The 26,012-nt window shown below is 43.0% G+C and overlaps 1 protein-coding gene across 1 annotated transcript in view; it reads right to left on the minus strand.

Annotated features, from left to right (window-relative positions):
• The window catches only part of PTPN13 (protein tyrosine phosphatase non-receptor type 13), a 541,021-nt gene that overhangs the window by 114,168 nt on the left and 400,841 nt on the right, over positions 1 to 26,012 (minus strand). The window contains exons 26-29 of the mRNA XM_082263089.1: positions 20,521 to 20,614; positions 8,217 to 8,302; positions 6,650 to 6,803; positions 3,243 to 3,457 (exon numbers count right to left, since the gene is read on the minus strand). Of these exons, the coding sequence (XP_082119215.1) occupies positions 3,243 to 3,457; positions 6,650 to 6,803; positions 8,217 to 8,302; positions 20,521 to 20,614 (549 nt within the window). The remainder of the gene's footprint in view (positions 1 to 3,242; positions 3,458 to 6,649; positions 6,804 to 8,216; positions 8,303 to 20,520; positions 20,615 to 26,012) is intronic.

A 26,012-nucleotide genomic window follows, 5' to 3' on the forward strand; every position in this document is an offset into this window, starting at 1 on the left:
TGGATGAGGCTTTCTTCTGGAACGACAGACATGCAGACCAATTTGATGCAGTGTGCGGCGTATGGTCTGAGCACTGACAGGCTGACCCACCCCTCCAACCTCTACAGCAATGCTGGCAGCACTCATATGTTAAACCGATGTATGGTCTTGGCCACCATGCTGCAGCTCAGTTTCAGGCTCTTGGCAATCATCTTATAGCCTAGGCCAGGCATCACTAAATGGCGGCCCGCGGGCCGCTCTCTCAGGACCGCCGCGCGATCAGCTGCTGCTTTTCTTCCCTGCCTCTGCCACTGTTATTAGCAGAGCAGGGCGGATGGCCGGAGGCGGGACGGTTCTGGACTGGGGGCGGGACTGACATTGCATGGAGAGAGGCAAGCTGCCTGAATTAACTTTTCTTGTTGGAGGTGATTGGCTGCTTGGAGGTGATTGGCTGCTGGGAGGCGGGAGGTGATTGGCTGCTGGGAGGCGGGAGGTGATTGGCTGCTGGGAGGCGGGAGGTGATTGGCTGCTGGGAGGCGGGAGGTGATTGGCTGCTGGGAGGCGGGAGGTGATTGGCTGCTGGGAGGCGGGAGGTGATTGGCTGCTGGGAGGCGGGAGGTGATTGGCTGGGCGTCACACAGTCGGCTGCCTCTCTCTATGCTGTGCTGCTGTTTCTCTGCCTTCGGATGAAGATTGTCCCGCCTCCTGCTCTCAGCTCTGTGTAAGGTAGGAGAGTGAAGGGAGGACAGGGCTGTGAACTTGTGAAGGATGAAGCAGTGTTAATTTCGTCGACTAAAACCGACTAAAACGTTTTCGTCGACTAAATTAACACAATTTTAGTCGACTAAAATACGACTAAAACTAAAACAATTCAGATGACTAAAATATGACTAAAACTAAAATGGCATTTTAGTCTTAAGACTAAAATATGACTAAAACTAAAATGGCATTTTAGTCAAAAGACTATAACTAAAACGAAATCAAAATTTGCTGCCAAAATGAACACTGGTGCATGCTCAAAGCTTAATACCATAAATAATAACATATTCAATTTTTCACTCCAGGACCAGCAGTAGTATATAATGAGTTTGGAAATTGTAGAGAAATGCTTAAATAATGCATTACAAATTACAATTGAACTACACCCATTCGATTATAGAGGACTAAAATGGGTTTTAGTCGACTAAAATGTAGGACGTTTTAGTCGACTAAAATATACTGGAGTTTTAGTCGACTAAATACGACTAAACCTAAAACACTTGCAGAAGACTAAAATGGGACTAAAACTAAAATGCCATTTTAGTCCTAAGACTAAAACTAAATTAAAATTTGCTGCCAAAATTAACACTGGGATGAAGAGCAGGAGTCATGTACAGGGGGGGGGGGGGGGGGTAGTGCGGTGTGTGGGGATTCATGTAGAGGGGAGCAGTGCTGTGGGAGTGAATTGAAGGGGGCAGTGCTGTGGGGGTGATATGTTAAGAGGATAGTGCTATGTATGTGTGTGTGTGTGTGTGTGTGTGTGTGTGTGTGTGTGTGTGTGTGGGGGGGGGGGGGGGTTATGTAAAGGGAGACAGTGCTGTGTGTGTGTGAAAGAAGCAGTGCTGTGGGGAAGTGCTATGGGTGTGTGTGTTAACAGGGCAGTGCTGTGTATGTGTGTGGGGGTGATGCAAAGGGGGACAGTGCTGTTGAGGGGGGGTGTGAAAGGGGCAGTGCTGTGGGGGGTGATGTGACAGTGGACAGCGCTGTGTGTGGTGATGTGAAGGGGACAGTGCTGTGTGAGGTGGGTGGTGATGTGAAGGGGGACAGTGCTGTGTGTGGTGATGTGAAGGGGGACAGTGCTGTGGGGGGTGATGTGAAGGGGGACAGTGCTGTGGGGGGTGATGTGAAGGGGGACAGTGCTGTGTGCTGTGGGGGGTGATGTGAAGGGGGACAGTGCTATGTGTGGGGGTGGTGATGTGAAGGGGGACAGTGCTGTGTGTGGGGGTGGTGATGTGAAGGGGGACAGTGCTGTGTGTGGGGGTGGTGATGTGAAGGGGGACAGTGCTGTGTGCTGTGGGGGGTGATGTGAAGGGGGACAGTGCTGTGGGTGGTGATGTGAAGAGGGACAGTGCTGTGGGGGGGGGGGGGTGATGTGAAGGGGGACAGTGCTGTGGGGGGGTGATGTGAAGGGGGACAGTGCTGTGTGTGGGGGTGGTGATGTGAAGGGGACGGCGCTGTGGGTGGTGATGTGAAGGGGACAGCTAATGGGTGGTGGGTGGTGATGTTAGGGGACAGCGCTATGGGTGCTGATGTGAAGGGGAACAGTGCTGTGGGTGGTGATGTGAAGGGGACAGTGCTGTGTGTGTGTGGGGGGTGGTTATGTGAAGGGGGGACAGTGCTGTGTGTGGGGGGGTGGGGGGGTGGTGATGTGACGGGGGACAGTGCTGTGTGGTGGGGGGGGGGCGGGTGGTAATGTGGTGGGTAAGATGTGAAGGGGGATAAGCAGCTGCACAGAAAACGTGCAGGGGTACCATTGAATCTTAAACGCAATGAAATACAAGGCGTGGTTTCCCGCACATGGAAATTGCATGGTGCAAACGCACCATGCAGTTTCAATGCGACTGCATTTTAAAAAAGGTGCCAGGGCTTTTTCCCAGCAGAAAAAGCAGATACAGCAGCCCATTCACATGAATGGACTGTCGTGCCTGCACACCTGGGCTGTGATGTAAAGAATCCGAGTCATCACACAAAAATGCAATCTGGACCTCTGCTGGAAGAAAATTTTACTAATCGGACCTCCATAAATTTTAATTCAATACCCCTGGCCTAGGCCATCTTTATGTAGAGCAACAATTCTTTTTTTCAGATCCTCAGGGTGTTCTTTGCCATGAGGTGCCATGTTGAACTTCCAGTGACCAGTAAGAGTGAGTGCGATAACACCAAATTTAACACACCTGCTTCCCATTCACACCTGAGACCTTGTAACATTAACAAACCACAAAACACCAGGGATGGAAAATGGCTAATTGGGCCCAATTAGGATATTTTAACTTAGGGATGTACTCACTTTTGTTGCCAGCGGTTTTGACATTAATGGCTGTGTGTTGAGTTATTTTGAGGGGGCTGCAAATTTACACTGGTATACAAGCTGTACACTCACTACTTTACATTGTAGCAAAGTGCCATGTCTTCAGTGTTGTCACATGAAAAGATATAATATTTACAAAAATGTGAGGGGTGTACTCAATTTTGTGAGACACTGTAAATTCAATAAAAAAGCGTACCTGCTGAGTAAGTCCTTTCAGTGAGGCTCCATTCACCTTTAGGATGACATCTCCAACATTTATTTTGCCGCAATCTGAAGCTGGTTGACCTGGAAAAAGTTTCTTAACTCTAACTATGCTGGAATCCTCCTGACTTGATAGGAGATTTTCCTCTCGAGAAAAGCTAAACCCCAGGCCAGAGCTGTTCTTCACTAGTTTCACTTCATACACATTGTCTGGAGGAGCAAAAAAAAAAACTGTTCAAAAGCCTAGCAGATGTTCCAATGATTACAGTGAAAATAAATTATAAAAAAATGGAAAAAAATAAACATCCTCCGATAGCACTGTATATTATGGGAACTCTTGATCAGAATGTTTAGGATTTAGACCAGTTTGGGTCTAATTACTGTCTGGATGTGTAAAAATAAATGAAAATTGAAAAAGGAGATTGATGCAAATGGACACAAAATTAACGGCATAGAACATTAGCAGTTAATAGCAGTCGTTTTAGGACACATTAGATACCCAATGTACATCTGTAGACAACATATTGCTTTAAAAAGAGTGTTAAAAACATTATTCCACAGAACCACATCTATTCTTAAAATATTATCACTCTAAGATACCCTATATAAAATGTATAATTTTCTGGACCGCAAATTTGTGCCAATATTAATTGTATTCTTTGAGAACCTGTAATCTGCAAGTGTCCTTTAAAACCACTAGAGGGCAACAACAAAACATAAAGCAGCTACTTGCTTGCATTACCAGCTTCAAAGCCTCAAGTTTCAAATGAAGATGAACAGAAAGGCCCCGTCAAAATGTACTGTTCTAGCTATTTAAAGTGCAATTCAGGGAACAAGAGAAACACTGCGGCTGTTCTTAAGATTTACCTTAAAGTGACCTTACAAATTTATCTTAATGTGACTGGGATAAAGTTCCAATTCAATTGGTCAAATGTTTTATCTGAATCAACAGAAAATAGGGCTGCAGGATGATTTTATTTCAGAGTAAGATAAATAATATACATTGAGTATATAGTGCTGGCTTTTTGACTTCTCTACTCTTAATTTATATAGTTACATATTTTATAAGTTTGAAAAAAGACACAGGTCCATCCAGATTAGCCTAGGTTTGTGTATATGTGTGGGTTCCAGAATCCTATCTTGTGTACTCCAATTTAGGATTATAAAAAGTGAATTTTTTCAAATGTTACTTATTTTTGGTCAAGACCTGAATAAAAAACTAAATCATTTTTTAAAAGACAATATCGCCAAAAAAAGCCTGGGGGGGGGGGGGGGTGGTGGTTTTGCCAAGAGCAGCCCTGATCCTCCTCTTCCTGGGTCCCCCGCCGGGGCTCCTCACCCCTCTCTTCCTCCTGCTGAGTACCCCTATAGCAAGCTGCACCAGAGCTGCTGCTCTGTGTGTCCATTTGGCTCTCTCCTCATTGGCTCACTCGCTCTGATTTACAATAGCGGAGCCAATGGTGTAGGCTCAGCCAATGAGGAAGAAGAGAGCCTCTGGTCTTGTGCACAACGCTATATCAAGATGGGGCTCAGTTAAGTATTGGGGAAGGGGGGGGCTGGGGGGGAGGGCGAGCTACACACAAAAGGGTTTTTACCTTGAGCCTTTCCAACCACTTTAACCTCTTTCCGCCGGCTGCATGCATATATGCAGCCTCTCGGCGGGGGGGCTTTTAACACAGAGAGGCCATATATATGTAAACACAAAAATGTGCTGAGAATGCGCTCCCAGCATAGTCACTGGTGTGGACTTGAAAGCTCCTGATGCACACTTGCGATTGGGAGCTTTCCAATCAAGTGACAGTTGTGACAGCCAATCACAGTAATCAAGTGACCCGAATGTCCATCTCCGCCTCCAGGCATCTAAAAGTTCTTAAAAGGGCAGAAGGCGGTGAAGGGGTTAAGCAATGACAAAATTGCAAAATAAACAGGATCACAGCAAAAATGTAAAAACAGGTTAATTGGGATATTCAGCTGTGAGAGCTGAGCTGGTTAAATGGAATTTAACTGCTTACATATGGTTGGTCTGTTCCTGAAAATAACAGTATCAAAGAAGGAGGAAGAAAAAAAAAAAAAAAAAAGGGAAAAACAAGCAGACATGGGAAAATAAGATATTTGCAAGGATAGCTATAATGTAAGACAAATGATATAATATATGCATATTTTTCTTAATATTTACTTTTATTCAACCTCATTTCTGGACTAACTAAACTAGAAACTGAACTCTGGGAGCTGTGCTCAAAAGGGCAAAGGACTAGTCACCAAAACTGCACGTGGTCTTACTGCAGCAAGGTTCCTTATTATTGACATTCCATGCCTTGCTCTTTCTGCATGATGACTTTAAAGAAGCAGCCATTGTGGTTGAGTCAGGTTTTTGCTTCCTCATATCAGAGCTTTCAGCAAGAGGACAATAGGTAGAACAATAATCACATCGCCAATTTTTACTTTGCTAGTTCTGAGACTAGAAATGCCTTAGAACTCATGCAGCAGACATAGAGTTATAAGGATGTATACATGATGGAAGCTGGGCACCCTCCTATCCCTGGAAATGCACTGCTATTTTCAGGAGCAATTCAAGCCAAAGTATACAGTTTACAGGGGACTGCTTAGGGACAACTGACACTTCTAGATGTTCCCTATAACATTTAAGTTTTGATTACCGATATATTGCATTCCATTGGAAGATCGGCGGATCGGGACGTTGGAAGTAAGCACGCTAACAGTCGCGGTTTCTTTACCATTGTGTACACATGCCTGTTTTTATACGATTCTTGTAAGTGCGCTACTTTTTGTAAAACATTTGCCAGATAGTTTTGATATACTACACCATTGTAGCCTATTCTTTCTGAGGTATTTTGGATGCTGGCGGACCCGAGAGTGTCACGTAATTTATCTAAACATCCCCATGAACCTTGAGGATATCGCTGGAACATCCCATATTTCTGTTCAAACATGCTGGTGTTGACTTCCCTATAATTTGAGAATCAACAGCATCTGGTAAGCAGTTTACCTATATCCACGCGGTGTTTAGTGATTGGATTTCATTCTTATTGCTTTCATTGCTCCTCACTGGTGTGTGGAGGACTCTTCTCGGTTACTCTCCATATGAACTTTCAATATTGTTTTATTCTGTTCACCATTTGAACTTTTATCATTGGTTTTATCATATAATGCCGCTGCCCTTTTGTATAAGATTCATTGTCACCTTGTGGTATGGTGACAACTGTAAAATTTTGAATTGGATATTCCAGATAAGAGGGTGGCAATGGGGACACAGAGCAATAAAAATCTGACAGGAGTTCTAAACCTTCCCTACACTATCCAAAAATTTTTTTTTAGCGAACATACAGGGTACATACTGTATTCAGAGTTTATTGGCATTTTCAAAGTGTACATAAATCTTACCATTAGTTATAAAACTGTATTCTGGTGGTACAGAAGCCTTCTTGTCTTGTTGCTTGCTTGTCTCAGCTTGGTTAGGTGGTGTACACTGAGGGGTAACGGGAGCATGGACTTTCACTGCTGGTAGCTGTCCTTTTTCCAAAACCAACGTTACCACCTGCACAAATAGCCATTGTATGTATTTACAACTTAAAAAAGAAGTTCAGGCAAATCTAACACATTTTCTGCTTAAACTCCACGCTAATACAAACAACAAATGAAGCAATACCAGTCTAAGTCTGGCCCCAGGTTTTATCTGCTCTGTCTCACCATTCAAGAGATTTAAGCTCAATTCCTGTCATCAGGACAGAAAGGAAGAGGAAATTCCAATATTGACAGCAGTCACCTGAACACAAAGTGCCTAGAAATCCCATTCTTGACAGCTATCGCCAAGAGAGAACATGAGAGGAAACCTCTCCAAAGGAGATGGAGGCAACAACAATCGGATCTTTTATGTACCTGTAAAACCCTTTTCTTAAGAGCACAGTACAGGACAAAGGTATTCTATGGCAATAGATGGGTTATGCCCCACACCTTCAGGACTGGACTACAGCAAAGCCACTCAAAGCTTAAAACACTTCCTCATATAACCCCTCCCATGCAAGCCCCAATTTTGTAGCATGGCATTTTGTAATAGTCACATTAGAGAACCAAACTTTTCTTGGCCAGTGTGGGGGCCAACATAATCACCAGCACCCTTTCTACCCAAACCTAGATCTGCTTGCTCTGGTACTCTGTGGGTGATGGAAAACCAGCCATGCAAAGCTGCTTTTATTGGGCTGGTACCTGACTTAATAAACCTTGGGCAAGATCCCCAAGACAAATAATGTGCAAAATTGCCCACTTCAGTCAGACACATCACTTCTTCGGGGACTGGTGGAAGACAGCCTTGGACCTGTAGAGCGCCCAGCGGAGACACATGCTGTTCCAAGTACATAGGTGTGTGGGCTTGTATGCTTAGTTCAGTGTTATTGCAAACTTAAAGAATCCTGCCCTGCTTCTATCTTTGTGCGAGATCCAGGGTCAGTCCCAACAGCACTAAGCCAGGGGAGACTGACCTGGAAAGCTGACACCCTCTACCATAGTGGGCTGGTGTAGCTGCAACCTTTCTTGATACATTGTTAGGGAACAGTGAAATCTTATTACCAGCTGTCTCTAAAATATAGAGGTACATCTATCACCGAAGAACACTAGAAAAAAAAAGTGGGGCTTGCATGGTGGGAAAGGTTATATGAGAGTGCTAAAGCTTTGAGCAGCTTTGCCACTGTCCCTGAAGGCTCAGCATAAAACCCATCCATTATGAGTGAAGACCTGTCTCCTGTACTGTACAATAAAAAAAAAAATCAAAAAACAACTTTACAGCGCTCTACAATATTCTCACCATACGAAGAAAAAAAAAAACCTGTAAATTCTTTTCACCTGTGTCTTTGATATCAAATATAAAACAAAATGCATCAAGTTAATCTACTTTATCAAATAAAACTTCCTGGGTTTATAGTTCCCTTGTTACCTTCCTATTACAAAATCCTACCTGGCCAGTATTTCTCAATGTCTCCACAGCTTGTTTATGTGTGGCACCCTCCAGGCTGGTTCCATTAACAGAAAGCACGCGATCACCTAGGTTAGAGTAAAACAAACTGTGAATAACTTAGAATTACAACTTCACCTAATATTTATGCATGGCTAGATGCTAATTATATTTAAACAATGCAGATTTAACATTTAAAATGTGTTTGATATGATGCTCTGTGTCTTGATTACAATTAAAGACACTTAAACCTGTTTCGGAGAAAAAAAAAAAAAAAAAACAAGGGGCTGCCATTGTTGGTCTTTTGAAAGTGCTAACAGTTGTATTTTCTTGCTGATCTTTTACCACTTTCTGAGTTATTTGCATGAAACAAGTATACAGACCAGAAAAATCAGAGAAAGAGAGAAAGAGAAAATCAGAAATCATCATCTGTAAAATTGTTCTAGGTCAGTGAATCAAAATATTGAAGCAAAAGGGCCAGCACAACAGCTAGGCAACTAGCAAACTAATGGCAACCCCTTTTATGACAGGTCCCTGTTAAATATACAGTATTTCTTATGTACAATGGTAAGCTGGAATCTGCGTTGCATACACATATGTCCTGTGTGTAAAGGCACCCATCAAAGTGTAAAATGTATTGTGTTGTAATGTTAACACTAGCACAAGAAAAAGAGACTGAAATTTCCAAAGGACAGCAGGTGTTAAAAAAGGAACGAAGAGTGTTCTCATCTTACCATGATTATGTATCATATCTTTGTATTGTAATAAAAATGTGATTTGCCTAGTCATACAGTACAGAAGTTAGCTGCAGGGTGCCATACAGGTCCAGGGCCATGGTCTGTTGGCAGCAGAGCCCTGTCCCTGAGGAGCTCTTTGGGTGTATGCCCACCATGGAAGGTGAAGCCAGGAAGTGATCTTATCAATCGCATTCCTTCCCAGAGTGTGAAGAGCAGGGCTTGTGTCCTTTAAACAATTCCTGTAGCTCCTATGCCTAGGCTGTAAAGGAGTGTATTTAAAATTGGTAAGTCTGACACATCTTGCTTCTCACTGAGCACATGCACAGCAATTTCTTTCTTTAGGTGCACTTCCTATTAGTTGACACCTGCAGCTTCCAGGCTCCTGCACTGCATACCTCCTGCACTGCTTCCCTAAGTTCAGCAGCCAATAATGACTGGCTTCGCTCTTCCCTCACCACAGGTCATGAGTACCCCCTTGGGGACACTTTATGCACCGCACATGGCATGTTGCTAATGCAGGAGTAAAGGGTGAGATGACCTCAGTAGGTTGAACTCAGCACATGGCTCCTGGGGTGGGGAATGATTTGGTAGTCTATTTTTACAGGATCCTAGTACTCTGTTTGGATAGTTTTATTCTGATTCTCTGGCTTCCTCTGGGCACTTTAGTGGCACTTCTGCCAAACAACCTTCCTCCAATTTATCTAGGAAGGTAAGAAACAAGGTCTGATTTCATGGGCAGAATTTAAGTTCTTCTGGAGGCTGCAGATAACAGGGGTCACAAGTACCTTCAGTTTCCCCTGCCGGGCCATTCTTGGACTTTGCCCAGGCTGCAGACCCACTGCCTTAAAAAGGAGGTATATAAGAAATCTCTTCCTTCTTCTTCTGAGGAATAGGATCAGGATTCAACTTCAGTTTTTCATCCAAGCTTATGAATACTATTGCTACCCTTATTGACACTGCTCCAGTTTAGCGTTACAGCAGCCCGAGTTGGTTTACCCAAAAAGTCTCCCACATGGAGTCCCTACAATTGCTAAATCCTGCTAAAACCTTTGCAGCCCACTCACTCTTAAAGTCCATCCTATATGGTGACACTTCTCACCTTGAAAAGTGATTCACTCCTTCACAGCGTTTTTTGCAAAACAATATCCTATCATGGAGCGCTTCATGCAAAAATAGACAGCCCTTATAATTACTCCTGACATGTTTTGCTTTAACAAGATGCTTACGGTCCCTGTAGAAGATAATCCTATGTTCTAGAAATCTTTGAAAAAAAGGTTAGAGGCCATTTTTTTTGGCAGGCCCCACCATGCAATGCACAGTTGCTTCCATGGCAGCTTGCCAGACTATTGTGTCCTAGACTAAGCATATGGGCCAAGCCCCAAGTTTCATCTTAAGGGATCCCTCCATTCACCACTAACTACAGCTTTTACTTGTGGCCATACGCTATCACGTGAATGACTTGGTGGATACACTTCACTACATTTCTAAGATGAACCTCCTTTCTGCCCATACGCAGGCTAAAAGCTTATTTTTGTCTCAGTCAGGCCTCCAGCTTGAAGTTCATGTCTGGAACAAACTTTCAAAGGAAGACCTGGTCCTCTAAACTAGTCAAGCCTGACTCCAAACCCTCTCAGAGATGGTGCTTTTGGGCCCAGGGAAATCTCTGATGTTTGGGTCCAGAGTGTTTCCAGGGGCTAAAAACTGGAGTTTCAGACTTTACATCCTCCCTGCTTCATGGTTGTAAATTTGCCTCTCCCCCTACAAAGATGGGTGGATCTTAATGGTGCTGTTTAACAGCTCCCATCACAGGGGTTCTGCACCTAGTCACAAACGAGGAATCCTTTCAGGGTTTCTACTCTAAGATATTACCAGTCTTCAAGCTATATGGAGAAGTTTTGCCCATTTTGGATCCGAAGACTCTCGTTTGCCTCTGTCCTTCCAGGGGATTTTATGGCTTCAGTGGACAACAAGGATACCTACTTACACATTCCCATTTTTCCTCCTCAAGAACTATATCTTTGTTTGAGCCTGCTGGTAGCCTCCTTTGAGGCAAGGTCAGTTTTACCCCAGACCGATGCAACCTAATTTTTAGGCATGTGGAACAGACTCCATGCATCTGAGCTGGAAGGTCAGACTCTCTCTGGCATGGTGGATTTCAAACTGGGGGCTGCAGTCAGTGAAACCTTGAAAGGTTCTCATGATGCATTCCAGCCTGTCAGGCTGGGAAGGAGTACTATATGCCCTCTTAGTGAAGGAGACTTAGTTGTCGATGAAAGCCCCTCTTCCCATCAACATTCTGAAACCCAGGGTGATTTAGTTGCCCCCTCAACGCTGGACCCCTCAGTAACAAAGCCACCTGACAATAACACAGTCCAACAATACCACAATCGTGGCCTATATCAGCAATTGTGGAGGGGCAAGAAGTCGTGTCTCTCAAAAGAAAGTGATTAGTGTGTGTGTGTATATATATATATATACACAGTGCCTTGAAAGGGTATTCATAACCCTTGAAATTTTCCACATTTTGTCATGTTGCAACCAAATGTTTTTTATTGGGATTTAACGTTATAGACAAACACAAAAGTGGCACATAACTGAAGTGAAAGGAAAATGATAAACATTTTTTACAAATAAATATCTGAAATGTGTGGTGTGCATTTGTAGTCAGCCCCTCTCAAGTCAATACTTTGTAGAACCATTTTACAGCTGCAAAAAAGTATTTTTGGGTGTGTCTCTACCAGCTTTGTACATCTAGCGAGTGAAATTTTTGCCCATTCTTCTTTGCAAAATAGCTCAAACTCTGTCAGATTGGATGGAGAGCGTCTATGAACAGCAATTTTCAAGTCTTGCTACAGATTCTCAATTGGCTTTAGGTATGGACTTTGACTGGGCCATTCTAACACATGAATATGCTTTGATCTAAACCATTCCATTGTAGCTCTGGCTGTATGTTTAGGGTTGTTGTCCTGCTGAAAGATGAACCTCCGCCCCAGTGTCAAGTCTTTTGCAGACTCTAACAGGTTTTCTTCTAAGATTGCCCTATATTTGGCTCCATCCATCTTCCCATCAACTCTGACGAGCTTCGCTGTCCCCGGTGAAGAAAAGTTTTAGGGTGTTCAGGGTGATGTGCAGTGTTAGTTTTCTGCCACACATAGCGTTTTGCTTTTAGGCCAAAAAATTCAATTTTGGTCTCATCTGACCACAGCACCTTCTTCCACATGTTTGCTGTGTCCCCCACATGGCTTCTCACAAACTGCAAACGGGACTTCTTATTACTTTCTTTCAACAATGGCTTTCTTTTTGCCACTCTTCCATAAAAGCTATATTTGTGGAGTACACGACTAATAGATGTCCTGTGGACATATTCTCCCACCTGAGCTCTGGATCTTTGCAGCTCCTCCAGAGTTACCATGGGCTTCTTGACTGCTTCTATGATTAATGCTCTCCTTGCCTGGCCTGTCAGTTTAGGTTTGCAGTTGTGCCATACTCTTTCCATTTTTGGATGATGGATTGAACAGTGCTCCGTGAGATGTTCAAAGTTTGGGATTTTTTTTATACTCTAACCCGGCTTTCAACTTCTCCACAACTTTATCCCTGACCTATCTGGTGTGTTCCTTGGCCTGTATGATGCTGGTTGTTCACTAAAGTTCTCTAATATACTTCTGAGGGCTTTACTGAACAGCTGTATTTATACTAAGATTAAATTACACACAGGGGGACTCTATTCACTAATTAGGTGACTTCTGAAGGTTCCGCTAGATTTTAGTTAGGGGTGTCAGAGTAAAGGGCTGAATACAAGTGCATGCAACACTTTTTAGATATTTATTTGTAAAAAAAATTGAAAACCATTTATCATTTTCCTTCCACTTCACAATTATGTGTCACTTTGTGTTGGTCTATCACATAAAATTCCAATAAAATACATTTATGTTTTTGGTTGTAATGTGACAAAATGTGGAAAATTTCAAGGGGTATGAATACTTTGTCAAGGCACTATATATATATATATATATATATATATATATATATATATATATATATATATATATATATATATACACACACACACATACACACACAGATAATTGTACATACGGACAGAAGAAAAAAAAAAGAATAGATGGCAAGTGATAATGTGCAATTAAGTTAGTTAATGGATTTATCAAATTTGACATGGTACATACATGTATAATTCAAATCTGTAAAGAAAAGCACACGCAACCTCGGGCAATAACGCTTTAATAAAGGACAATAACACAGTACATTGGAATTGCACTCACACTTTTCCTTTAAGGCAATCGCTTTACAACACTCCAACAGGAGCTACTCGCTCCTCCCGTCCCTCCAGATGGTGACTCTGCGGTCTCCTCATCCGCGGCTGCCGCCGCTGTATCCCCGCTCTCCTTCACTTCCTGTGTGGCCTGGTCACCAGATGCCGGTTCTAGTGCGCCTGCGCACTATACCAACATGATCTACGGTGCCTCAGGAGAGCCTCAGCCAAAGCCGGAGCCACAAGTTGTACGGAGCTGCGAGGTGGGGGATTGGAGGTGAACACATGGACAGCGCCATGGGCTGGTGAAGTACTCCTCTTTGTACTTGTTGTATATCAGCATGTGCAGGATCTGTCCTTTTTGATTACATACATGTACAGTGGGTACGGAAAGTATTCAGACCCCCTTAAATTTTTCACTCTGTTATATTGCATCCATTTGCTAAAATCATTTAAGTTCATTCTTCTTCCTCATGAATGTACACATAGCACCCCATACTGACAGAAAAACACAGAATTGTTGACATTTGTATGAACTTACATCAAAGTCCCAACACCTCTTGGATGCTTTTTTTCTTTATCATGTAAATAGCCTTTATTAGTGTAATACAATGACAAGGCTGTCCTGGGGCCTAAAGCCTCTTTTTTGCCTATGGTGGTTTCCTCCTACCTAAACTAGGACCTTGTCCTTTCCTTCTTATTTCATGCTCTGAAACATTCCAAGGAAATTCTCTCCACTGTCTGGACGTGGTACTCCCTGTGAGAATCAGCCTCTCAGCTGAAGCCTCTTTTTGACAATTGGATTCCTTCTTTGGTGCTTCCTGAGGGTTCTTACAGGGGACTCCCCCTGCTAGGTGGAAAAGACAAGTCATCATTTGAGGCTATGATCTAGAGGAAAATGTTCCTCCCTTCTCTGTTAAGGCACCCTCAACCAAATTGGTTAGTGCTTCATGGGCTTTTCAGCAGGTAAGGCTGGAGCCTTACCTTCTCCCCATACTTTTTTAGGTTGTATCATGTAGGTGCAGGCTTCCACTAATGCCAGTTTCAGATAAAGGATGTTACAGGCTGCTCTCTAAAGCTGTCAAGACTTCTGTTTTGAGGGCACATTTGCATTGCTTGCCATGTTTACCACCCCTCAGTTGGACTGCTTTTGGACATCCCATAGATCAGATTTGTGTCCTGTACTGTACGAACAGGGATGTGGATCGTTCCTTTAATCAGTTCAGTCACAAATTATAAATAAAAAAAAACGGATAAAATTGACATCAGTTTTTACATCTGCCGGCTAGAGTCCTTAACCACTTGAGTCCTGGAGCCATTTTTAATGCAAAAACTGACCATTCTGTCGGTTTACATCTGTTTTTCATCCAATCTGTTTATTTGACGGGGGAAAAAAAAACCTGGATTTTTATCGTACCGTAAAATCCTTTTCTCGGAGGTTCACTGATGAACACAGCTTCAAGTCTTCAGACCATTGGGCTTTAGGCTCTCTATCTCTAGGAGTAGGACTAGGCGGAAACCTTTTTTGTTACGTCCCTGGGGCAGTCCCAGAGGGTATACCATCACTTCCTGCTGTAGGACTCCAGTTTGTAACCAGCAGTGTCAGAAGAACATATAACAACCCCAGCTGAGGGGCGGGTGCTGTGTCCATCAGTGAACCTCAGAGAAAAGGATTTTAAGGTAAGACAAAAATCCAGTTCTCTTTCGTTCACTGACGGACACAGCTTCAAGTCTTCAGACCATTGGGATGTCCCAAAGCAGTGTCAACATGAGGGGTGGGAAAAAACACAGCAAACGCAGAATTCCCAACAAGGCTAAACATAGTCAACCAGGTAACAGGAGCTCAACTAGGAACAACTGGAGCTCACCACCAGGAGAAAGGTTCACCCTCAAGAAGCGGAAATCTCTGCAACCGCAGCCTGCAAAACTTTGCGGCCAAACGCTGCATCCGAAGATGCAAGTACATTCACCTTATAAAATTTTGTGAATGTGTGTACAGACTACCACATAGCCACCTTGAACACCTGAACCACTGACGCCTAATGACGGAAGGCCCAGGGGGCACTAAGAACCCTCATAGAACGCGCTTAAACAGGGAAAGGAGGAACCTGACTCAATGGAATAGGCCTGCACCACTGTCTGCCTGATCCACTTGGAAATGGTCGCAGCAGATGCGGCCTGCCCCTTATGATGTTCATTCAAAAGAACAAAGAATCTGATTTTTATATCGGTTCAGTCACCGTCAGGTACAACCGAATCACCCTTACCACATCTAAGGAATATAAGGCAATTTCCTTAGGATGTTTCGGCTTAGGACATAGGGACGGTAAAACAATATCTTCATTCAAATAAAACCCCAAGACCACCTTAGGAAGGAACGCCTGACAGGGTCGCAACACCACTTTGTTCCTATGAATCATCAAGCAAGGTGACCGACAAGACAACGCAGCCAACTCCGACACGCGGAAGTAATAGCTACTAAGGAAGCCACCTTCTGTGAGAGTGAGCAGAGGAATTTCTCAAATATTTTCAAAGGAGGCTTTTGAAGCACCGAGAGGACCAAATTGACATTCCACTGAGGTACCAGGGATCGCACCGGAAGAGCCAGATGGCAAACTCCCTGCACAAAAAAGTGAACCAAGGACTTCCCTGCCAACGGTCTTCGGAAAAAAAATAGCCAAGGGCGAAAATCTGGCCCTTGATGGTGCTCAGAGCCAAACGTTGATCTACATCCAATTGTAGAAACTTCAACAAGCGAGACACAGAAAAGTAGTGGGGAGAAACCCCCCGCAACTCACACCAAGTAATGTACTCCTTCCAAACTCAATGATAAACCTTCCTGGAAGTAGATTTCCTAGCTTTTAACAGCGTAGGATTCACCGACTCCGACAGACCTCTGTACTTTAAACTTCTGGCTTTCAATAGCCAGGTCGTTAAAGCCACCGACCATTAAGCAGGATGGAAGACTGATCCCCGAGACAGAAGATCTTCCCTGAGAGGAAGATTCCAAGGGACGTCTGCTACCAGCCTTACCAGGCTGCGTGCCAAGACTGGCGAGGCCAGTCTGACACCACCAGAAAGACTGGAATTCCTTCTACCTCTATTCTGCGTAGCAGTCTTGACAGAAGTTATATTGGAGGAAAGGCGTAAATCAGATGATACTGACGCCAAGGGGCCACCAGAGCACCTGCAGCGTCGGCCAGAGGAACCCGAGACCTTGATACAAACCTCTGCACCTTCGTGTTGAGACGGGTAGCCAGCAGGTCCACATCAGGGGTCCCTCACCGAAGACACAGTTAATGAAATACCTCCGGGTGAAGAGACCATTCTCCCAGATCCAACATCTGCCGACTGAGATAGTCCCCTTACCAATTCTCTACCTCCGGAATGTGCACAGTAGAGGAGGGCTGGAACATATAGACAGATGCCACAGCTGTAGCACTGTCCGATTGTATCCGCACAGGGCATCCCTGTAGACAATTTGTCCATTGAGACAAAGTCTGATCACCCAAATTTTTAGGCTGTTGATAGGCAACTCCGGAGTCCAGACACCTTGGGCCGAACACACTCCCAAGACACCTCCCCATCTGGACAGACTGGCATCCGTGGTGATTACAGGCCAATACAGGGGAAGAAAAGATTTTCCCAGATGTAGGGTCGAGAGCAGAGCCACCATAGGAGAGACTCCCTCGAGCCCCGACTCAACAGGTTCAGACATCGATGACATCGGATCCTTGTTCCATTTGATCAGAATCTCCCTTTGCAGGGATCTGGAGTGGAACTGGGCAAATGGAAGCGCCTCAAAAAGGTGGAGACCATCAGACCCAGCACTTGCATGCAAGTCCTGAGTGATGACTGATGGTTGGACAACAGGAGCCAAATCGCATCCTGTAGCTTGAGAAGTTTTGTCTGAGGAAGAAACACTCAGGCTGACACTGAGTCCAGCGTCAGACCCAAGTAGTCCAACTTTGTGGATGAAGACCGTGCTGATTTCTGAAAATTCAGTGTCCACCCAAACGTTTAGAGCCGAGGAAGACTATGCATGCAGAATCGTCCAGGTAACCTAGTACCACAATCCCCTTCTGCCGTAACAAAGCCAACACAGGGGCCAAAACCTTTGTGAACACCCGAGGAGCTGAGGCGAGACCAAAAGGGAATGCCACGAATTGAAAGTGCTCCTCGCCCACAGCAAAACGAAGAAAACGCTGATGCCCGACATATATTGCAACATGAAGGTAAGCGTCCTTGAGATCTATAGACGCCAGCAGATCTCCTTGATGAAGAAAAGCTACTACTGCGCAGTGGTTCAGAGCCTTGAGATCCAAGATCGGACGAACCTTGCCTTTCTTCCTGGAAACTGTGAACAGATTTCAATAACTAACCTTAGAAATGTTCTGACATTGGAAACGGCACCAAACCTCCTTGTGCTAACAGGTCCTGCACTGCTCCATAAAGGCCCTGCAGCCACTCTGGAGGCAGGTGTAAGTTGGAAGGAAAGAACCTTGCTGGAGGCAAGGACCGAAACTCGATCTAGTAACCAAAGTAAATCAGTTTGTGGACCCATTTGCCCTGAATGAGCAAGGACCATGGATCTGGAATGAAGTGAAGACGTCCCCCCACCCCAGACGCAGGTGAGGGCACCCCCTTCAGGCTGGGGAAGGTTTGTCTGCGGAACCTGAAGTACCCACTTTAGACTTACCATTATAGGGTCTCTTGGAGCCTCCTGCAAAGTTACAGGTGGATCTCAAGCTCTTTTCCTGCGATACAGACGGACAAAGGGGCCGCTTGTGAGTCGAAAAGAAGGTACCCCACTTAACGCGAGGTTCCTTGCCCTTAGCAACCTGTGGAAGCATGTACTCTTTCCTCCCGTAAGGCTCTTAAAGATCTCCTCCATAGAGGCACCGAACAGATGGTCACCTACAAAAGGAAGATCAGTCAGCACCTTTTTAGAAGCTTGGTCAGCTGACCAGTACTTCAACCAGATCATGCGGCGAAGAATCACCGTTGTCACCGAAACCCTGCCGGCCAAAAGGGCTGCATACAGGGATGCATCACAAATATACTGTAACCCTTGGATCAACTGATCCCCCAGCAAAGGAAGGATAGATACCCCCAGAGACTCACCACCCGAGTTGGAGAGTTCCAAAACGATCTGCCACACTGCTGGTAAGAGGAAGAGGAAACACTGACCTGACACTAGAGGCCTCCGCAGCCGAATACAGAATTCACGGCAAAATGGTGGCACCAAGCGGCGCTGCACGGGACCCTGGACCCCAGGGAAAAATTCACAGATCCCAGGAGGGGATCCCTCCGCAGCACCCAGGTATGGACACCCCCTGCAGGGGGCCAACAGCGGCATCACCCATCGCTCCTCCGGCCCTGCACCATGCAGCCCCTCTACCCAAATTCACCCATGCCCCCACAAGGAGCCAGGGGACAGATGAGAGCACCTACTCAGAGGGGGGAACCCCGCAAAGGAGAAGGATGAAACACAAGGGGGAGGAAGGGCACAGGAGGGACCTACCATCCCCAGGGGGGAGGGCCTGTGACCACCCCAGCTATTTCATAGAAAAGGAGGGGGGAAACTACTCACCATACCACGGTCACCAGGTGGACGCCACTCCCAGCAGTCCACCACACCATCTTGGAATGGGGGTGCTGCGGGCTGAAATATGCTGTGACTCTGGTCGCGAGTGCTGTCGTGACCAGGGCTATGCGACCTCGTGAGGTGTTTCACTCGCCCGTCAGCCCCCATCCAGTGGGGCTATGTCACGGCCAACCTAGAGCGGAGCTAATAGTTTGGTCGTGCTTGCAGGCCAGACTGGGAAGACCGTAAGGATCTAGGATATCCAGTGCGTCGCCCAGTCTGGCTGTTGATTGTAGTTCACACAGGAACAAAAATAAGAAAGAAAAACTAAAAAAATGTAATTTAAATAGGAAAATATGCCAGGACCGCAGATCCCAGCAGGCAGCCAGGTCCTTATTCCTGACTAGGCAGAAAAAACTGGAGTCCTACAGTAGGAAGTGATGGTATACCCTCTGGGATTGCCCCAGGGGGTGTAACCAAAAAGGCTGCCGCCTAATCCTACTCTTAGAGATAGAGAGCATAAAGCCCAATGGTCTGTAGACTTGAAGCTGTGTCCGTAGTGAACGAAAGAGAAACTCTGTTTAACACGGAGCACTAGGAGTTATACCTCCACAGACCCCAAAAACAAACAGCGCTTTCACCCAGTGCCAGGGCAGGCACTATACATTGTAAGCAGCCATTTTTTACCTTTATATTTTACTTTAATAAAAAACGGTATCACACTATATTTTGGCTTCCCCGCTATATTTTTTCTATATACACCCACTTGAGAACCACATCTTAAGGTCCTGATCCATATTGGAAAACCTGCCACCTATGTGGAGTGGATGAGTTCGGTGGAGGATTGATCCATCCTTTAAAGGGATCAAAAACGATTTAGGTCCTTGCGACCTAAGGCCATCTGGTAAGAAGCAAATATTGCTTACTTTTCTCAAAAGCACAAATTGGAGCACAAAGCACTTTGAAGATTTAATTTATCTACTAAGCACGGACTATCTCACCAGTTGCACAAATAATTTTATGAAATACGGATTTTATTGTTTTTATAAAAATCCAGTTTTTAACAAATAATCACAAGTGTCACACATTTATATTATTTTAGCTACCACCAAAAGTCACAAAAGTTTCACATTTTCTTGAGATAATTTATTTGGGTTGATATCGTAAGTATAATTTCGCACAATAAGGTATCATAATTTATTTAAGGTCTACCTTTATATATATGCACTAGTTATAATTTTTTGGGTAATGACATTATATATATAAGGTTTTTTACTCACATTGAATATATATTTTTACCTACAATCACAACATATATTGTACAAGCTAACATTATTACCAGCGCCCATTTTCATTGTTATAATAAATACAATGTAAATGGATGATCATCCATGATCATCCACACCTCGAATGTGTGGATGGGGGAATCAGGTTCGTTTTTTTTGTTCAACAGGCTGGTTGAAAAAAAAAAAAAAAAATGCAATCATCTATAAGCTGCTTTCTGTGTGCATCTGCAAGCACACAGAACTGAAATGCTATTAGTGCAGTTTTACAAAAACATCACTGGACAGCATGAAGTAGAATTTTTTTTAAAAAGGGACACATACAGATCTCTTATACTGCAAGAACAATGTACATAACTGTAGTAATGCTGTTCTTTGTCGAATTAATAAGTTAAGAGCAAAGAGATGTTTTTGCATTTCCAGAACATACCCTTTTGTATTCTGCCCTCAGCTTCAGCTGCACCTTTTGGTATTACAGCTTTCACATAGATCCCACCATGTTTCACGCTGGTGTTTACACCTCCCTATGTAAAGGACAAGAAGAAAAACAAACATACATTAGCAATTACAATAATTTGTCACTTTATATGGTTCAGATAAATCTACAAAGAGGCCATAAAACATGGGATCATCAGGGTCAGTAGAGATGGTATCCCTTAGCTTAGGAAGATTGACGTAAAGCTCCAAGTGAGGGCAGTTCTTTGCCCCAAGAAGTCATAGGTGGCTATACACTAAAGCCCTGTACACACTATCAGAATATCGTACATAAAAAATACCATTTTAGAAGCGATTGTATGATAATCTGATTCGTACACAGCTTTCGTTCAAAATTTTCAGACGGGACAAACAAGTCAATTTTCATCCTACAATACTAGATCATACAATTTTCATGTAATCAGTACAGTTTTCATCCAGAAATACAACACAAATACATCACTTCTGAATTGTTATTCTGTCATACAAGAATTTTCATACTTTAGTAACCTATTCGTTTTCGATAAGAAGACTAGCATGCAATGCAACCCCCCCCCCCCCCCAAAAAAAAAACAGGCTATCATTGGTCCAATAAACCTCATCGTGTCCACTAGGATTTAGAATCAGGCAGTTCAGGAGGGACTGGCCGACCGGCATGTGAAAGGGACATTCTGGATCATTTTTATTGATCAGTGGCTGCAGCCGCTGATCGATTTATTGGCAGCAGTAAAGGGTGCAACGATTAGAATACAATGTCCCGGCGGGGTATAAAGAAAGTGGTGTAATTCCTCCATCTCTCTCTCATTTTTTTTTTTTTTTTTTCAGCCTGCTGATTAACAAAGGTAACTTTGGAAGTATTTTGGGAGCTGGCCTGAACACTTATTAGGTAACAGATTCAGTGTAGTTAAAGCTCTTAAAGAATGTGCTTATCAAGGTGCTTTATTTTTATATTAGCGGAGCACAGCGAGTCCACTATGATTTCTCATTGGTACCTTTAAGGTGAACCTTTATATTCTCTAAACATATGTGTCTTGAGCAGAACAAAGAACTGGTTGTCCCAATAGGCAAATTTTAACTTTAAAAGTCAACGGCTAAACCTATGTCTTCATCTTTCTTTGGCTACATACATATGCCTACTGCCCTGTAGAGAGCACTTTAATGTCACAAGAAAAACAAGAGGCCTTTCTGGCATGCATGCAGTGAAAAAATTCCAGGCAGCATCCTCGCTATATTGTGCAAAAAGCAAAATAATGGCTCCCAACAAAAACCGGGTCTTCTAGGACACACTGGAGCAAAACATTATTTGCCGATAATGCACAAGTTTCTGATAAACTGGAGAGTTCATAACTAGCAGTAACTTCTGGAAACACTGCAAAAAGAAAGGGTTTCTTTAAGTGACTGATGACTGCCATTACTGATTCCTCCTTAAAATGCTAGTTGCCTGGCTGTTATTCTAACCCACTTACTGTATTTTTCTGTCTCATTGTACTGTCCTTCATGAGTTCTCAAACCTCTGCTTTTCCTACTCACCTCCCTTGGTTAGGAACAAGCAGTGCACTTTAGTTGCTGTCATATCCACTGCTCTATGCACATTACAAAGTCTGAAATCCATAGTCCCTATTCTATCTCGTGTGCAAGATAGGGTGGCTACATTCCTACATTAAGTGGGACCATAGAGAATGAACGTATCCCCACCCCCACTAACAGAAAGTAAGAGCAGAAAAAAAAAGGAATTTGAAGTGTTGGTAGCATAAAAAGGTAGTTTTTCAAGTTTAGAATAGAATAAACCAGAGTTTAGTGTCACCTTCACCCCTTAGCCTTTGTTGATAAACATCCTGGTATTTACAGAGTTAAAACAAGTTTAATGCTGCAGCAGTACTGTTTTTTTCAGCGACTCAACTTTCATCTACAGTCACCCAATCACTTTTATGGCACAGTGAAAGTGTGCCCACTAAGCCCCCTCCCTCCCTGTTCCCCTCTTCGCCTAATGAACCTGGAAGTGCTCTGAGCATTCCTGGTTACAGAGCTGTCCAAATCCTAAATGCATTTTTTAGGTAAACAGCCAATCAAGCATAATCCTTTGCATAATCGTAATCTAACACACCCCTGATGATGTCTCCACAAATAGAACCTGTCACCTGCCAATTCTATCACATAGAGGGCTTGTTAGCCCCCTTAAGGCCCGTACACACGATAAGAAAATCTGTAGGGAAAATTCGTCCGACGACCCATCTGCCGATTGTCGGATTGTTAGTATAGTTCTTTTGACAGCCAACTCCGACTTTTCGGCTGTCAAAATCCTGATGTGCAGGCTATAAAATTGTTGTTGTCCGTAATACAACGTCCGATTTTCGTCTCATTGGTACAGATTTCGACAGAAAAAAATCTTAAGAGCAAGACTAGGCATGCTCAGAGAGAAAGAACACATACAAAGCAATCCAACGCATGACATGACAAAGTAAAATTCTGTCCTATGGGAAAATTCGTATGAAAATAACCTATTCACTTTCCACATCAGGCTAGCATGCCACAAAAAAGGGACGACAGATCGTTCGATAATCTGATCGTGTGTACGAGGCTTTAGTGATAGCAATAAAGTTTAATTATTACAAAAAAAAACATAAAAGTGTTAAAAAAAGTTATATTATAATTACATTAAAAAAAAAAAAAAAAAAAGATTAATAAAAAAAATTAAATGTTAAAGAATTGCCCATGTAGAAAAGTAGTTAAACAGTTATAAAGATTCATTTTTAACTACATTATCTTTTAGAAAGGGGAGCACAGATATTTTCTCATAGTTAAGTCAGGCATTAAAGGATTCAGTTATGAACATTTCAGCAATGAACCTTGGAGCAGAAGTAGACCACAGCAACCAGATTATTTTTTACTTTTCACAGTGAATGAAAGATAAAACATTGATTGAGGGCAACTGCAACTCTTTTCTTTCAGGATTTATACATTAGCGCATCTATAACAAATGAGCAATGACTCTCTTTAACCACTTGCCGACCAGCCGCCTTACTTATACTGCGGCAGGTCGGCTCTGTCCAAGGAAACGACGTACGTGTACATTGTTTCGCGGGACACCTAGTGGGGGTATGCACGCGACAATTGGCCACAGGGGGAGCCAATCAGCGGGTCAGGCGGCACCCATGATTGCTCCCCGTGGAGACAAAATGGCAGTCTGCAGTTGTAAACATGGCAGACCGCTGTTCTGTCAGTAATGAACACAGGGATCATGTGTTCCTCTTATTTAGAGAACCTAGGTCTCTGTGTTCATGCAGCATGCCCATCCCCCACACAGTTAGAAAGCAGCCCCTAGGGACACATTTAACCCTTTGATAGCCCCTTGTGTTAACCACTTCCCTGCCAGTATCATTAGTAAAGTAACAGTGCATATTTTTTTAGCACTGATTACTGTAGTAATGTCACTGGTCCCCCCAAAAGTGTCAAAAATGTCAGCTAGATGTCAGATCTGTCCACCACAATCTCGCAGGTCCACTAAAAATCTATGATCGCTGCCATTACGAGAAAAAATAAATAAATAAAAATGGCATAAATCTTTCCCCTAGTTTGTAGATGTGATAACTTAACTTTTGCGCAAACCACTTAATATTTACTTATTGAGAATTTTTTTTACCAAAAATATGTAGCAGAATACATACTGGTAGATGAATTTTCAAGTGATGAAAAAAAATAGATTTTTAATTTTTTTTTTAATTGGGAATGTTTTATTGCAGAAACTAAAAATTATTTTTTTTTTCAGTTTTTTTTTTTGTTTATAGCGCAAAAAATGAAAAAAAAAAAAATCGCAAAGGGGATCAAATATCACCAAAATAAAGCTCTATTTGTAGGGAATAAAAAAGGACATCAATTTTATTTGGTTACAGCGTCGCACGACTGCGCAACTGTCAGTTAAAATAACGAAGTGCCATATCGCAAAAAATGGCCTGGTCATTAAGGGGGGTAAAACCTTCCAGTCTAGAATTGGTTAAAGGACCAAAGCATCTAAAAAGGTACGGACATAAAATAAATTAAGGAGTTATGGTAGGTATGATTTTGCAAAATACAACTGACATCCCTGTTGAGTATTCCCCTAGATGCATACTGCAGACGCCTCTGGTAAGACAAAAATGGCTGATAAAGATATCAGTTATGTTAAAGATGCTGATAAAGTACACAATCCACAAACTCCCAAACTCTTCTAAGTTACTGTAAGTTCTAAATAAATATCTGAATGTGTTTTAGATTCAAATGTTCCTTTGAAAAGGAGTGTGTGCTCTCAATCAAGCAAGATGCACTGAAGATGAATTGCAAGAAGCAAGCAATTATATTTCAAATATTAGACTATTGCATACATTTATTCAACCTATTAAACTAAGAACTATAGAAAATCGGCAAAATTGTAATAAACAACAAAAGTTTACATATGGCTTGCTAAACAGTCAATTATCCATGGCACAATAACTGGAAAAACTAGTAAGACAGATGGACAAAAGAAGGCCTTTGAGAAGTACAGGTATGAAAGGAATTTCTGAGCCACAAAAGATTTCATTATACCAACTCCTAGATAACAAAGATAAAGTTATTAGCACCCAACAAGGAAACAAGATATGAAATGGCTTTAGAGCAAATAAAGAAACTGTATTAATCCAAAGAATGCCTAACAAATACTTAAACTAGTTGCTAGGAAACGTATACGTTGAAAAAAACATACATACTTTTCCCAGAAGCACATGGCTATTTTGCAGTTAGACGTGTAACTGGAAACAGCAAAACACGAAAAAGTGATGTCTGTGCCACATTAAACTGTCACAGTAACATTTTATGAACAACAGAAGGAGCTCAAAGTGATGTCGCATAACTTGTAACGGATCTCTCATGTTGGAGATACCGTAAATGACAGGGCAGTTTTTAGCCCCATATAACAGTGTGCTTATGTGGAAAAAAAAAAAAAAATGACCACTAGATTAAGAAATGAGAATAGCTCTCAAAGAAAAACTTATGCTATAAATCCACACAAATATGTGCCATTTATATCACTAAAAAAATAAATAGAAGTTAAACTACCCTACCTAATTATTTTTTGGAGCAGACACTGGGTATATTTAAGTAGCCTGGTATATTACAGGAACTTTTGGAATGTCGTTATTAAACAGGATTGATGTTGCTTAGCAAAAGATAAATTTAAATGGAACCAGACAAAGCCAGCTTTGTTTAGTTTTAAGCCGGCCATAGACAATGTAAACCATCTATGGGCAGGCTGATTGTACTTTGGGTACACCCAGCATGCTGGATTTTTATGTGCGATTATTGCCAGCTGTTATCCCTGTGCTGTCCTTGCAGGGAAGTCCCCCCTCTTCCAGGGAGAACACAATAGCCCTGCGAGAAGGATTCAAGTGCCCTGAAAAATTCCATTTCATCAAGTGCAATATTTGTTGTTGGCTT

This window comes from Pelophylax lessonae, assembly GCF_965119305.1.
Source record: "Pelophylax lessonae genome assembly, chromosome: 1".
NCBI classification, from domain to species: Eukaryota; Metazoa; Chordata; class Amphibia; order Anura; family Ranidae; genus Pelophylax; species Pelophylax lessonae.